General features: G+C 45.3%; 1 protein-coding gene and 1 long non-coding RNA gene across 2 annotated transcripts; one reads left to right on the top strand and one right to left on the bottom strand.

The window, feature by feature from the left end:
- The first annotated feature begins 707 nt into the window (after window positions 1-707).
- On the top strand, window positions 708-12,301 carry LOC123123535 (uncharacterized). Its single transcript, XR_006460654.1, has 4 exons — window positions 708-2,651; window positions 2,787-3,034; window positions 3,550-3,672; window positions 10,945-12,301. It is a non-coding gene; the product is annotated as an uncharacterized lncRNA (long non-coding RNA).
- Window positions 3,961-12,359, bottom strand: LOC123123534 (DNA-directed RNA polymerase II subunit RPB1). The gene is made up of 14 exons (XM_044544058.1): window positions 12,181-12,359; window positions 10,972-11,244; window positions 10,233-10,535; window positions 9,976-10,134; window positions 9,698-9,859; window positions 9,304-9,524; window positions 9,073-9,214; window positions 8,617-8,952; window positions 8,240-8,526; window positions 7,893-8,151; window positions 4,702-7,808; window positions 4,546-4,620; window positions 4,381-4,440; window positions 3,961-4,290 (listed from the first exon to the last, which is right to left on the bottom strand). The coding sequence occupies exons 1-14, from the start codon at window positions 12,262-12,264 to the stop codon at window positions 4,215-4,217; spliced, it is 5,544 nt and encodes a 1,847-aa protein (XP_044399993.1). The 5' UTR covers window positions 12,265-12,359; the 3' UTR covers window positions 3,961-4,214.
- Window positions 12,360-14,622: the final 2,263 nt, after the last annotated feature.

Below are 14,622 nucleotides of genomic sequence, written 5' to 3' on the forward strand. Positions count from 1 at the left end.
GACGAACGGATCGGGCTGGGTCGGGCCGGCTCGTTAGGTCATGTGCGATGCCGTCTAACGGCGCGCGTCACGGGCGCTGTCTCCCCCTGTCCACGTGGCGCCTGACAGCGTGCCCAACCGGTCAGTTTTCCACTCAGACGCGCCAAACCGTTCAATCAGGGTTATTTGAAAACTGTCAGCGCAAACATGGTGGTTTTTTGAAAAAAAACGAAACGTGGTGGTTTTTTGTTTCAGCGTCCCCAAATATGGTGGTCTTTTGCAATTACTCTGAAAACTTACGTGTTTTCCGCACGAACATGTAAAAAGTCGTTTGCAAATATTATGATTTGTATGCTCTTTAAAAAAGAAAAAATCTGGCGCAACAAAAAGAAAAGTCGGCCCGTTTTGAGTGTTTGTCATTTTCTCATATGACACGTGTGAAAGTGTAAAAAACGCTTTTATATTATGGGACGGAGGGAGTACTTATTTTTCTTTGTACTCCCTCCGTTCCTAAATATTTGTCTTTTTAGAAGTTTCAAATGGTGACTACATATGGAACAAAATGAGTGAATCTACACTCTAAAATATGTCTATATATCTGTATGTGGTGATCATTTGAAATCTCTAGAAAGACAAATATTTAGGAACGGAGGGAGTACAATTTATTTTGAGCTATGAAAATATGCTTTTTTAAAACGAGCTCACCGGAGCCCGGCCACCATCGGTCATTCGCGGTCTCCTACCCTTCTACCATCCCCACGGCCGGCCGCCCCCTCCCCGCCGCCTGACTGCTGCCAACCATGTCCGCAGTCCGGCCGGCGTCTCGCAGCGGCGGTCAGCAGACTCTGACCCCATCGTCGCCGACCTCCTCTCCGCGCCCGCTCCCCCCGCCTCCTCTCTCTCACCACGCTCTCCCTTGCCGAAGCGCTCCACTCCCTCCTCGCCGCGCGCCCTCCCACGCTCTTACCCCCGCCTCCCTCGGGCTCTTCCTCTCCCACCCCGGGTGCCACCGCCTCCCGCCCACCTCCGCGCGACTCCTCTCCAGGCTTCTTTCGCGCCCCTGCTCATCCCCCGCCCAGGCAGCCGGATTCCTCCGCGCCGGTCACCTCTCCGTTCAACGCCCCCTTGGCCGCGCTCGCCCGCGTCCTCGACCTCCTGGCACAACCCAGCTCCTTGCCTCCACGCGCAACGCCGCCGTCCGGCCCGACGTCGCCTGGTATGGCATGCTTGCCAACGGGCTCTGCAAAGCCGGCCGCGCTCAGGTCGCTCGATGGAATGCCCGGCCCAAACTCGCGCGTTCGCCCGGATGTTGTCATTCGTGCTGAACACTGTCGTGATGGGATGCGCAAGAGCGGGAGGATTGGTGATGCTCCTGACTTCTTCAAGGATAAAAGAACGGCTTGGCCTGAAGGCAGCGGCAATGCCGTGACAGGCTACAGCACTCTGGTTGGGGATTCCCTCCACAGTAACAATGTGTGGGTGTAGCCATGGATTGGGTTTGTTCCATGAGATGGTGGATTAAGGGCTCTCACCAGATGAAGTCATGTATTTTACCATGATATTGGGACTTGGCGTCGTCGATGATGAAGGCAGGGTTTCAGCTGGATGCAAAGGCATACAATATTTTGATTGGTGGATTTAGCAGGAGGAAGAGGTTACAGAGGCTTATCAGTGGCGTGGTGTACACCTACAATACCTTGTTGTCTGCTTTGTGCATAGTAGGACATTTCTCGGCTGTGGATGAGTTATTGGGGAAGATGATGGTTGTCGGTCTTCTGAGGTCACCTTTGGTACTCAGCCCAACACAGTGATATACAATACTTTGATTAACTTTGTCTGCAAGAGCGGGGATACTAATTCACCCATTGAACTATTTGATAAGATGAGGGAGAAGCATGTTCACCTGCAATGCATTGTTGAAGGGATTTCAGGATAAGAAGATACTAGAAAAGGCTTTTGAACTGATGGACCAGATGAGGGAAGAGAGGTGCACACCTGATAAAGTAACCATGGATGCTCTCATAGAATGGCTACATGTCATCAGTGAAACAGACAGATTAAAGCGTTTATGCAGCTAAGGGAGCATATGTAACGAACATGCTTAAGAAGATTGCTCGCAAAATGAAGATAATGATCCTGAATAATTCTTCAGATTACTTAGAAGCTGCACCACTAATGTATCCTATTCCTAGCTGACCTTATATAGGAGATGCTGTTGTGATCAGAATTATCTGCAATCTGCAATCATAGCCTGTATTAGAACCCAATTTCTATTAAATCTACAGATGCTATAGGATAGGCCATACCGATTTCCACGCAATCTCATACAACACGTATTGTGAGTGCTGCTTAGTTTGTTCCTAGTCTGGTTTTGTAGTCATGAGTAAATGTGACTGCAGAATGCAGAAAGTATATATTTCAAGTCCTAATACCACTAGTTCATGACAAGTAGTAGTGGATAGACACCAATGCATGATTCACAACTCTTTTTATTCTTCATTGGATAAGGTTGAATAGGTTCAGTTGGAAAAGAGTAAGAATATGGGCATGCTAGGATTAAAATCTTTAAAGTTCTGTCTGCAATGGCTATGGTCACCTTACCTTTGAAGAAACAATATGCCTGTTGTGGAAGGAGGCTTTTGAAATGTTAAGCTTCAGAGGATTCTTAGCAGGTAATATGGTCCAGCTCTAATGTTTGAACTTGTTGGTAGTTTCTAGAACTTCTTTTATTTGGCTAACCATTAGTACTATGCACTACTGACTGTTGGTAAAAAAACGTTGCTGATCCAATTTTTTTTCTTTTGCAGTACAAAACAAAAAATCAGCCTAAACTTTGCAGCTTTGCAGGACTGTACGAGGATTGGTTAAGATGACTCTAAATAAACCATTTTCCAGTTAGAACATTGCTGTTGACTTGGAGGAATTGCAGCTCTGTTCACTGCCTGTCGTGCTTGCTTGCCAATTGTGTGTGTTTTTGATACCTGTGGTCAATCTTAACTAAATGTAGTAGAGAGAAGGTTTAAATGCAGCGTCAACCGCACATCACGATGAAGAGGTAATTTTGAATTCAGTTCCACCTCGTCAGTTTGAGATTTTATTGACAAATGTATGTAAACAAATATTAAACCTGTGTAACATACCACCAGAAACTTTTGGACAACTTTATGTATGATCGGGTCTACTTTAACGCATCTGAGATCTTAATGTATGGTCGACTTTAAGACATCTGAAAGTATAGCTTCCGTACAATCATGAAACTAAGCAGGCAATCAAGAATTTCTTTTAACCTAGCACGAATTTTCCAGTGCAGTGCTCTGTTCTGTAAGAATGTACTTCTGGTACAAGCAAGACAGTCTGTAAAAGGTGAAGCATGCTAGACAAAGACCCACATGGACATCTAATTTAGATTATTATTATCCAAATATCTTAACTACGGGAATGTCAAAAGGCATAATAGCCTCTTCCATGATATGAATGCATCTGGCAATAACACATGTCTTACAAATTACAGTGGCATAGCTCTGTGTATATGTGTATGATTTGAATTTTCCATCTTATGTTCTGATGCAGCATAGTAACAGTCGATGGATGTAATTTTCGGGCATCAAAAAGTGAGCTAACTCAGCGTATGCAGCGGCTGCCAGTAACGCTGACTTGCTCCTGCAAGTTGTTTCTGCTAACGCTGGAAGTGAGGTACCATTTTTTTCTTGCAAGAGTACACTTTTCATTCTCTTTTACCTGACATCGATGTACTCCCTCCGTTCCTAAATATAAGTCTTTTTGGAGATTTCAATAAGGACTACATACAGATGTATATAGACATATTTTAGAGTGTAGATTCATTCATTTTCCTCCGTATGTAGTCCGCATTGGAATCTCTAAAAAGACTATATTTAGGAACGGAGGGAGTATTCAACAACTAAGTTAATGCAGCGACGGATAATTCAGTGTCTTAGCATTAACTCACTTCGTCACTGCATTAACTTTGACAAATAAGAAGGCTGGGCTCCAATGGGAACAATAGCATTGAATTCTGCCGAGAACACATCATTACAGACTTGCCTATTCTGAACAGCCCAGGAGTGGCACCGAGCCACTCATAGTAACATGGATCGTACATGTGGAATGCTGCATGGTTCTGCATGTTTCAGAGACATACAATGAAATAAGAATAGGTTAGTGTGTCAGTGCGTGGTTCTGCATCAGCCAGCAGCCATTTTCACGAGCCAGTGGCTTCAAGGAGCACTCTTGTCGTCGTCCTTGTCACTAGTTTGTGGCTCGGTGGATGGCGGGGAGTAGCTTGCGCTGGGGCTGCACGATGAAAGTTGCAATTGTCAGATGAGCAAATGGTGCACTTTCATCAGTCATGGGCAGATGAGAGATTAACTTGATCCACATTACCTGTAATTGGGGGAAGTTAGGCTGTAATCTGGGCTAGGTCCTCCAGAGGCAGTGCACGGGCTGCAACACTCAGGCAATGCGTTAGGAAACCCATGTCTTGATTGTCACAATAACAGCATACTTGTAAGTTAAAACAAGGATGATGATCAATTGGAATGGGCTCACCTTGTTGGGCTGTATGATGGACTTGGTTGTGCAGCATATGACGGTGAGGTAGGTGAGTAAGTCGGTGAGGCAAGGCTGCGGAAATAGAGATGCAAGTAAGCTAAACATAGACATGCATGTATGGACAGATGCCTGAGCTATGAACAGAATGAATACCTGTAGTTTGGAGGAAGCTGACTATACGGACTCATCATCATTGGGCTGCTTGGAGAATAAGCACGTGAAGGACTGTAAGAGGGCGATGTAGGACTGTATGAAGGCGAAGTTGGGCTGTAGCTTGGTGACGTAGGGCTGTATGAAGGTGAAGTTGGGCTGTATGCAGGGGATGTAGGGCTATAGTTCGGTGAAGTAGGGCTGTACGAGGGTGATGCCGGGCTGTAACGAGGCGAAGTAGGGCTGTATGAATGCGAAGTGGGGCTGTATGATGGCGATGTTGGGTTATAATATGGCGACGTCGAAAAAGATGCCGGGCTATAAACTGGCGATGTTGGGCTATAAGATGGGGATGTCGGGCTGTATGCATGAGATGTTGGGCTATAAGATGGGGATGTCGGGCTGTATGCATGAGATGTTGGGCTATAAGATGGCGACGTCGGGCTGTATTCAAGAGACGTCGGGCTATAAACTGGCGACGTCGGGCTGTATTGAAGAGATGTCGGTCTAAAAACTGGCGATGCTGGACTATAAACTGGCGATTCTGGACTATGGATGGGCGATACGGGGCTGTAGCTCAGAGATGTGGGGGTATAAATAGGAGATAGTGGCGAGTATACTGGAGAGACGGGACTGTAGCCTTGTCCTCCTGGCCCTGGGCTGAACACCGGAGAAGATGGACAGTAACCACTCCCAGAGGATGTGCTATAGTTTGATGGGACGGGTGAGAATGCCAGGCCCCCAACATATGGCGAGAACTGAAGAGCATGATCTGTAACGGGGGAAGTTCGGAAATTTGGACTCGGCACCGGTGACATCATTCCGGAGATGGGTGAAGGTGCTGGTGTCATGCCATAGTCCAGGCCTTCAACAAAACTCGGGAGTTGAAGCTCAATGGCCTGCTCCAGCATCTTGTCATTCAGGTACAACTCACAGCCTCCTGTGCCAATAGGAGCAAGCTGGCCAAGCATGATGTTCTCTGTGACGCCTCTCAGGTGATCGGATTCTGCATACATGGCAGCATCAAGCAAGATATCCACCGTTTCTTCAAAAGAACATCTCATGAGAGGCCCCGTGTCATTACGGTTTATGCCGTGCCTAGTAATAGCCATCAGATGACCTCTGTATGTCATGGTATCACAGAGAATGGCCAGATGCCTGTAGTTCACATAAGACCCATCAAAAGATATCACCGCCCTCAGCTCATCCAAGAGAGACCTGCGGACAGCCTCGATCCCAAGAACCTCAATCACTTCGATCAGATGGTTACTCGTTGTCCTTGTTGTGTCAACATCCTCATGGCACATCACGGCCAAGAGGTTTACACCTTCTGTATCAAGCATCCACTCTTTGTTCTTATCTTTGTTATCTGATTTTTGAGTGAAACCATCATTTTCATCGAATTTATTCACCTTCCTCTCTTTAATGAAGACCTTGTTAATATCTGGAATGCCTCCAAGGGCCATCTCAGTCAACATGTTACTCTCAACCTTCTTGAGAAAGACATCATCATCCTCATCCTGTTTTGGAACTTCGTCATCATTTTTAATGCGGATACGAAGGATGAGCTTATCCGCGTTGTCATCGTTGAATATGCATGACAAGTCGTCATCAAATTCACATTTTATCTTCTCTGCAATTTCAGCCATGCTCAACCTCTTATCGACCATCATCTCACGGTTCAGCTCGATACGCAGCAGCCAAGGAGACATCTTATCCGGGTCAATATCCTCATCAGGCATTTCATAGTATGACTTGACAAATTCCACATCCTCTTCAATGGTGGTTCGTAGAGGATCAGGATCATACCATATCTCGGTGGCATGGGTCACGCTACGTAGTGTAGTGTACTCCAAGGCACACTGGACATTCTTGGCCAATTCTTTCTTCTTGCTCACCTCAGGCTTTAGGAAAACAGACAGCGATGGAGTCTTTATCTTCTTGGCGACGTTAATGATCTCCCTTAACCTGGGGACGCCAAGGGTGACATTCTTAGCGCTAACCCCAGCATAATGGAAAGTATTCAGTGTCATCTGAGTTGCTGGTTCTCCAATGGACTGTGCAGCCACGCATCCAATCATTTCACCAGGAGCTACCAAAGACTGGAGGAACCTCGATTCAATCTCACCGATGACCCATTCAAAAGATTCCCTTGTGAGCCTGTATTCTTTCAAGACCCTCTTGCTAGCAAATGTGCTACGGAGCAGGATATTGAAGAGCAGAGTAGCGTTCTTCTGAGCCTCGATGCTCATGGCATCGTCTCCTGGGACAACCTTGAGTCTTTCTTGCAACTTATCCATTGCTTCCACAATTTCCATCGGGTGCATGTCAGAAGGTCTTCTCAAATCAATCTTGAAAGTCTTTTGAGCATTCCAGATAAGCCGCTTGAGGTTGACAGGCATAGGCCATGTAATGTCGCCAGTCGTGGCAATTTCAGTCCCAAGCTGTAACCTGTCAGCTTCTAATTTCTGAAACTCTGCCTCAAACACAAGTCTGATATCAGGAACTGTCTTCAAAACATCAGCATCTTCAGGCGACATGTAAGTGGGCCTCCAGTTCTCATCATCCAGTTCATAACGAAATACATTGTCAAACTCTGCCTTTTTCATCCCGAGGGAGTCCAATTTCTGTGGTTCAATCCAAACAGCGTCCATGCCATCTTCTCCATACAAGAATTGAATGACATCACCCAGGGAGTTTCTAACGGTACCATCGTATTTCACCATGATGTCCTCCATGGCCTTCACGAGCCTCCGCTGAATATATCCAGTCTCGGAAGTTTTCACAGCAGTATCAATCAGACCTTCTCTACCACCCATAGCATGGAAGAAGAATTCCTGTGGTGTCAGGCCTCGAAGGTAAGAGTTCTCCACGAATCCACGGCTTTCAGGACTGTCGTCATTTTGCGTGAAGTGGGGCAATGTACGACCAGCAAAACCAAATGGGATCCTCTTCCCTTCAACATTCTGCTGTCCGACGCAAGCGGTCATTTGCGAAATATTAATGAAACTGCCTTTTGAGCCTGCAGTGACCATAGCTTTCAAATTGTTGCTCTCAGACAAACTCTGCTGAGCACTACTCCCAGAATCATCACGAGCCTTGTTAAGAACCTAACATGGAAAATGGATGTCATAACAAGTCTACCAAAAAAACTGATGATGGAAGAACCAAACAAGGACATTCAGCAGTAGTACCTGATTCACTTTATTTTCAAATGATTCCATCATTGTGCGTCCTGGCTCAGGTTCCAACTTGTTGTCACGCGCTTCCTTGATAAGCTCATTCACATCATCCTGAGCTTTTGATATTGTGTCACTAATCTTCTTCATTGTACCTGCATCTGCAATCGTATCCCCGATTCCGATACTGAAACCATGTTGCAGAAGCCAGTAGTTGACGAGCCACTGTGTATGACCCAAGAACTTGCGCGCGGCATCTGGCCCTACCTCTTCCCTGCAAACAGTTAAACCAAAATTATTATTTAGCAGTGGAGAACATCTGTACTAAAAAGAGAAACAGCAGTACGACTTTTATAACTTACCAAATAACATGAATAAGACTTCCCATTGATGTCCCAAGCGTTTTTTTGCAAAGTATACCAGACAGAAGCTCTCCCTTCTCTATCCGGACCACAGTATCACCGGGAGTAATAAATCTGCTTTCTTCTTCATCATGCCAGGCTGAAAATCTAATTAAATTGATTCGCTTGGGGATAATCAAGTTGAAAACTTGTTTGCCAGTCCAAATCGGTCTTGGTTTCAAAATGGCAGGGGCAGGGACCTTCCCATCAAAATCTTCCCACCACATTAAGATGTTCATAAATACATCCTGGAAGAAATTTCACAACATTAATTAGGCTACAAAACTACACAGACAATTCAATATAGAAGGTGTTGAAGGAGAGTATTGTTAGTCCACCTTCTCAATGAGAGTATCCCTTTTGGTAATTTTTCGGCACCCAAGAAGTGTGTCCTGAACAATACCCATAACAGGTCTATTCGCTTGAGGTGACACAATGCATTTTGGCACCATCATCAACTCCATAACTTCAGCTCTGGTCTCAAATGACTGAGGAACATGCATATTCATTTCATCCCCATCAAAATCTGCATTGTATGGCGACGTGACAGACAAGTTGAGGCGGAAAGTTGAGTAGGGCATGATTTTAATGCGATGCCCCATGATAGACATTTTGTGGAGACTGGGTTGCCGGTTGAAAAGAACAAAATCTCCATCAATGAGGTGCCTTTCCACCTGAGATCAGAAGTCAAGCACAAAACGGGTGAGGCTAAAATAAAGGGCAATTTTTGTGATGTCACCATTAAAACAGTAGGTACGTAGATGCTGCAACAATGGCTACTGCATGTTACTCACCTTATAACCCAGCTCCAAATGCTGATCACTACTTTTCTTCACATAGCGAAGATCCAGCCTCTGGCCATCTTCCCTGATAATGTACTTGGCACCTGTCTTTCCTGGGGGAGGGTGAGGCCCATTTTCTACTAGTTCTTTCAACCTGGTATAATCATATCGGATTTAGACATGACTTATCAAATATAAATGCAATAACAGTGATTACGTAAGAATGGCAAATACACTGCGTACCTCTCGATGTTATATGGAGTAACAGTTTCTGGGTATGTCAGATTCAAAGCAATACTCCATGGCACCCCCAATTCATCAATGTTGATATTTGGGTCTGGTGTGATGACGGTCCGAGCTGAGAAATCAACACGCTTCCCCATTAAGTTCCCTCTGACCCGGCCTTCTTTTGCTTTCAGCCTGCTGCAGATTGACTTAATAGGCCGTCCAGAACGCTGAGTGGCCTGAATATTTCGGCAAAAGGTAATCAGGTCAACTACTTGTCCATCAGTGATTATTACCTCTGTAACTTAATATAACACGTTTTTTGACACTATGACACTGTCAAAAACGTCTTATATTAAGTTACGGAGGGAGTAATTATTATGGAAAGTGCACTTATAGACCGACTACTCACCCGTGGTTGTCCTGGAAGATCATTGTCGAAGTATGTCGCAATGTGGAACTGCAACAACTGAGCAAACTCTGTTATAATGTGGGCTGGGACTCCATTTCTCTCTTGCCTCCTCAGATTCTCATTATGCCGAATTATCATTGCTAATTGATGAGTCAAATCATCCTGTAGAAACGGCAAGATAAACAAACAGTGAGTGAAAGGGTGTCATCTGCCATGTGAACCAACCAACCATTGCATTCATAGTAATTATTTTAGTAGTAGTGGCCTAGTGGGCTAACCTCACTTCTGGAGGAAGTGTCCATCATGACAGATGGTCTCACAGGCGGCGGAGGAATCGGAAGGACTTGCAGTATCATCCAATCAGGACGCGCATATTTAGGGTCCAGGCCCAACAGAAGACAGTCCTCGTCGCTTATACGCTTGAGAACATTAAGAACCTGCCCCAACAAATTTACCATGATGCGGTTAAACAAAAAATTCTTATAACCTAGTAGTTTACTGAATTGAGTAATAATAAAGATAATAATGTAAATACCCTCTCGGCGGAGAGAATTTGCTTCCGCTCCACTGGTTCAGGGAGTTGATCTTGATCGCCATTCTTCTTGTTTGTTGCTTTGAACTCTGCAACCATCTTCATACCATCGACCGTGATCTTTGGCTGCTGAGCACCACAGCCACCTCTTTTCTTCACTGGCTCATCGGTGTCCATCTGATCCTGACCCTCAAGATCGTCCTCACCCGCAGCACAAACCTTTTTGCCCTTGCAAGCCTCCTGTATTTTTCGCAATCTATTTTTTGGGTTCTTGATTCTGAGAGCCTGCTTGAACTTGCCATCCTTCTGCAAGAGATATCACTGACTGGTAAATAACATATGCCAAGATCAAGGGAGGCAACAACCATATGTAGATGGCCCGCCCTATGACATTGCTTAATTAGCAGCTAGTAACACGCAAGAACAACCTTTTCAGAATTCGTTCACGAGGAAACTGTAAAGTTGCTTGTAATTATGCTCCATGGTTCTGATTATATTTTACCAAAGACAATAATAGATGAAATAAAATATGCATCATCAATGCATTCATCCTTCTTTTGTTCTACCAATAGCATGTTGAGTGAATAGGTGCAAAATTGGACAGCCATAAATATAGCTAGTGAATGGTGAGAACAATGATTGTTATGATTTCAGTTTAGATAGATGATAATATGCATTGACCAACAATTAACCTACTGGTCAAATTAATGCGCAGGTGGTACGTCTTAAAAGGAAAGGAGACCTCATCATCCTCATCGGCGAGGATCTTGGAGCAGTTGAAGCAGACGCAGCGCATGATGGAGAGCACGGTCTTGATGAAGCCGATGTGGAACATGGGCTTTGCGAGCTCGAGGTGGCCAAAGTGGCCCGGGCACTCGGCCATCCCAGCCATGCATGTCTCACACTTGGTCCTGCGGTCGATGGTGCCCAGACGAGGGTCACTCAAACCACCAGGCTTTGGCTTCCCCTTCTCCATGGTCTCTGCATGCTCTATCACCGCCACCGACATTTGTCGCTGCAGAAGCAACGCAACACGTACAAAATCCATCAGATTGCATCCTAACATTAATGTCACTCCATCATTAATGCACAACGGTCAATGGTCATTTGTTAAACTAATATACCTCCTTCGTTCTAAAAATAGAAGTTCCTTATGTCCCAAATTATATGCTTATTAAAACCTATCGAAGTCAAACTCTACCAACTTTGGCCAAGTTTATAGAAATATTTATCAGTGAAATATAATTTGATATGTTATATATTTGGTAAATAATTTTCTCTATAAACTTGGTCAAATTTTGTGAAGGCCAACCTTTGTGAAAACCAGCGCGTATTATGGGACAAAGTGTGCATTAATTTTTCTAGAAGTCATTTTTTCCATGTTTGGCTGAGTTTGTAGCAAAATATACCAATATCATCAATCTACTTATTTTGTTTTCTCTATATAAATTTGGTAATGGTTAGAAAATTTTGGTCAAATCAATACACTTCATATTTTGAAACAGTCATACTGTTAAACCTTGCCAAAAAAAAAACTAAAAAACCCCGCAAAACAAAACTGTGCAAACTGCTACCAAAACCGCCAAACTCAGAGTTATCCGAATAACTCGGGCAATCACGGGGCACAACTTGTAACTCAAGTATTATTAATTCCGCTCGATCAGCAAAAAGTGCGCCGACGACTCAACCAAGCAACAGTCCTTGGCGAGTTAGGTTTTTCAAAAAGTTGAGCTTAGTTAGTTACAATTAATATTAATGTTGAACATCATCTTGTGTGTTGTCGCCCCATCATAGTTGGTTGCCGTTCATCCAGATCCAGAGCTCGACCGGAGGAGCTAGCCGAGTTAGCCCCAAACGACGCAAACCAAACCCGCTCGAGTTACTACTTCAAACTCCACCCGAAAGCAGAGAGAGAAGCAAAGCAAGGCGGCGGCGGGAGGCGGGGCATTACGATTTCGTCGGGGCTGAGGATGCCGAACTGCACCAGCTGCACCCTGGCCGTCTCCGCCGGCGAGTAGGCGAACCGCGCGTCCATCGTCGCTCAACTTTCAACTTCTCTTTTTCGAGGCTAAAATCGATCGATCGATCTCGCCGATGCGGATGCGATCCGATCTCCTCCGCGAGAGAGGATAGGGGGTTGCGTTTGAGAAAGAGGGGAGGGGGCGTGGGGTGGGGCTTTATTTATAGGCGTAGCGTGCGCCGGGACGGGCTAGCGTGAGCCGAGGCGGTTCGGCGTACGGACGGATTCGTGGCCGGGTAGGAAAGGCGGTGGAACTAGAGTGGGCCCGCTGCGGGCAGGGAGTAGTAAGAGCGAACCGCCTTGGTGGGCGCACGTGTGACGTTGGATGCGCTGGGGACGGTGGAGATGGAGATTGGGGTGGAGATGAGATGAGAGTTCTAGGTGCGTTTCCCGTCAGGTCAACGCGGAACTACCAGCAGCGCCGGTGCGGTCGTCAACTCGTATTCTGGGCCAATCGTTCCGAGGAGGAGTCGAGGCCGCGTGAATACTCTCTCTCTCTTTTTTGTTTTTTTGTTTTTTTGAAAAAACCATCGCGGCAACTTTACTGATTGATGATACCATCGCGGCAACTTTACTGATTGATGATAATAGGGCCCGTGCTACGTTACATGTTGTGAAGACCCCTTGTAACATGGTGGCAAGTTGCGAAGCCATGGATCAGTCCATCATAGGATCTCCTTTGCAATATGACGCATGTTGCAAAGGTTCTTTGCAACAGAGCATATTGCGGTAAAGCCTTTTTGCAACATTGACCAATTTGGCTCCAGTTCCCGCAGCACCGGCTGCTGCCCCCTTGCAGCTTCGCGGCAACCCTGTGTCGCCGCCATTAGTTGCAATGTCGTCATTTTTGATTGATGCCGCAAGCCAATGCTGCGGGAGCGTTACAGATACTGGGACACGGTGCACTGAGGAAGGGCAGCAATGGTTAACATGTTACAATAATGTTGTTGCTAAGTGGTTCTAGTGTTGTTCGTGACGGTGTTGGCGCCAAGCCGTTGTGTTTCTTCTCGGTGCAACATGTGCACTTTAGTTGGAAGGGGCGCTATAGGACTAGTCGATCGCGCCCAACCTGATGGCTAGTGGGCCGACTGGTTCCCTCCATATCATTCGGCTAACGCCTAGCAGCTGCCTTTTTATAACTAACCACATAATCTTATGTACCGGATTACTATTCCAGCCAACTCGGGTTTTTGCAGCCGCTTTAGCTTACTATTCTTTTTTGTGAGACGGTTTAGCCGTAGAAGGCACACGATGGGTCCTTTGAGGCGAATTTTTCAACAATTTTGTACAATGCCTTTCTTACTCCATTGAGGGGTTTATAAGATGGGTCCTTTGAGGGGCTGAGATTAGAATGGATGGAAGAGATCAAGGAAAGCAGTTGGAGTGTGAGTGATCGGTGGCGGCTTGCTTGAGCCCTGCTATGTCCGTTGTTTAATCTATGTAGACTAGTTCATGTTGCATGTGTAGTATGGATATAGGGTGCCGGATATGAGGTACGTGGCTGTATGGGAGAGAATTTGAGGTCTGGCCAGTCACTATCCGCAGACGCGCCCGGGCGCATCCGCGGACGTATAGGGCGTCGGATTTGGTAATCGTGGCTGTAGATGCTCTAAACATAGTTGGGTTCAGTTTGGAGTTTACTTTGTCCATCCAAGATCAACATTTTCATTTGAAGGGCTTTACACAGCACAATGCAATACCTTGTCAAGCAATTCTTGCTAACAAATACATGAAGGTCAAACCACATTGTCCAGCATGCAATTTATGCCCTGATAATATTAGAGATATGCTTTTCATGTGCCCATTGGCTATTGAAGTTTGGAAGCTGCTTTGGAGTACGTACCAGTGAAGTTGTTAAAAGGACAACTATAAATTTAGGCCCTGGTAATATTAGACGTATGATGTTATTGAAAGGGCGAGCCTGATTAACAAATCCGGTGAAGTTGTTTTGGAGTACCTATCGTGTTTGCCAGAGCATGATGCTAAGTTCTTGGTTTGCCAAAGTTGAGAGAAACGGTGGCCACAATGTAACACCCCAGTGTCATGCTGTTAATGGTGCCATGTCATCATGTTACTGTTGCTAATCTTCACTTGATCCAATCACCATTCAAATTCAAATCCAATCTAAAGTCAAAAAAACTCATATTTGTCAGACATGAAATCTAAAATGTTCATCTTGTGGCAAATAGTAATTTGTTAATATTGGTGGTGAGCCAACATTTTTGCAAGGTGCTTAAATGGCCTAAACCAATTAAAGCAGTGGCTAAATCAATAGTTTAAATGCCTTTTTAATTTATAAAAAATTGCAACCTATTTCAAAAGCCTCACAGTCTTTTGTGGCAGTGCCCAATAATTCTTTGAAATTGTTTTGCC

Source organism: Triticum aestivum, chromosome 5D (assembly GCF_018294505.1).
Source record: "Triticum aestivum cultivar Chinese Spring chromosome 5D, IWGSC CS RefSeq v2.1, whole genome shotgun sequence".
Taxonomy (NCBI): Eukaryota; Viridiplantae; Streptophyta; class Magnoliopsida; order Poales; family Poaceae; genus Triticum; species Triticum aestivum.

Coding starts and splice junctions, on each gene's coding strand:
- LOC123123534 (XM_044544058.1), bottom strand. CDS start 12,264: ATGGACGCGCGGTTCGCCTACTCGCCGGCGGAGACGGCCAGGGTGCAG. Junction 8,953..9,072: donor ATTTGGAGCTGGGTTATAAG/GTGAGTAACATG, acceptor TTCTGATCTCAG/GTGGAAAGGCACCTCATTGA. Junction 8,527..8,616: donor GGGATACTCTCATTGAGAAG/GTGGACTAACAA, acceptor AATTTCTTCCAG/GATGTATTTATGAACATCTT.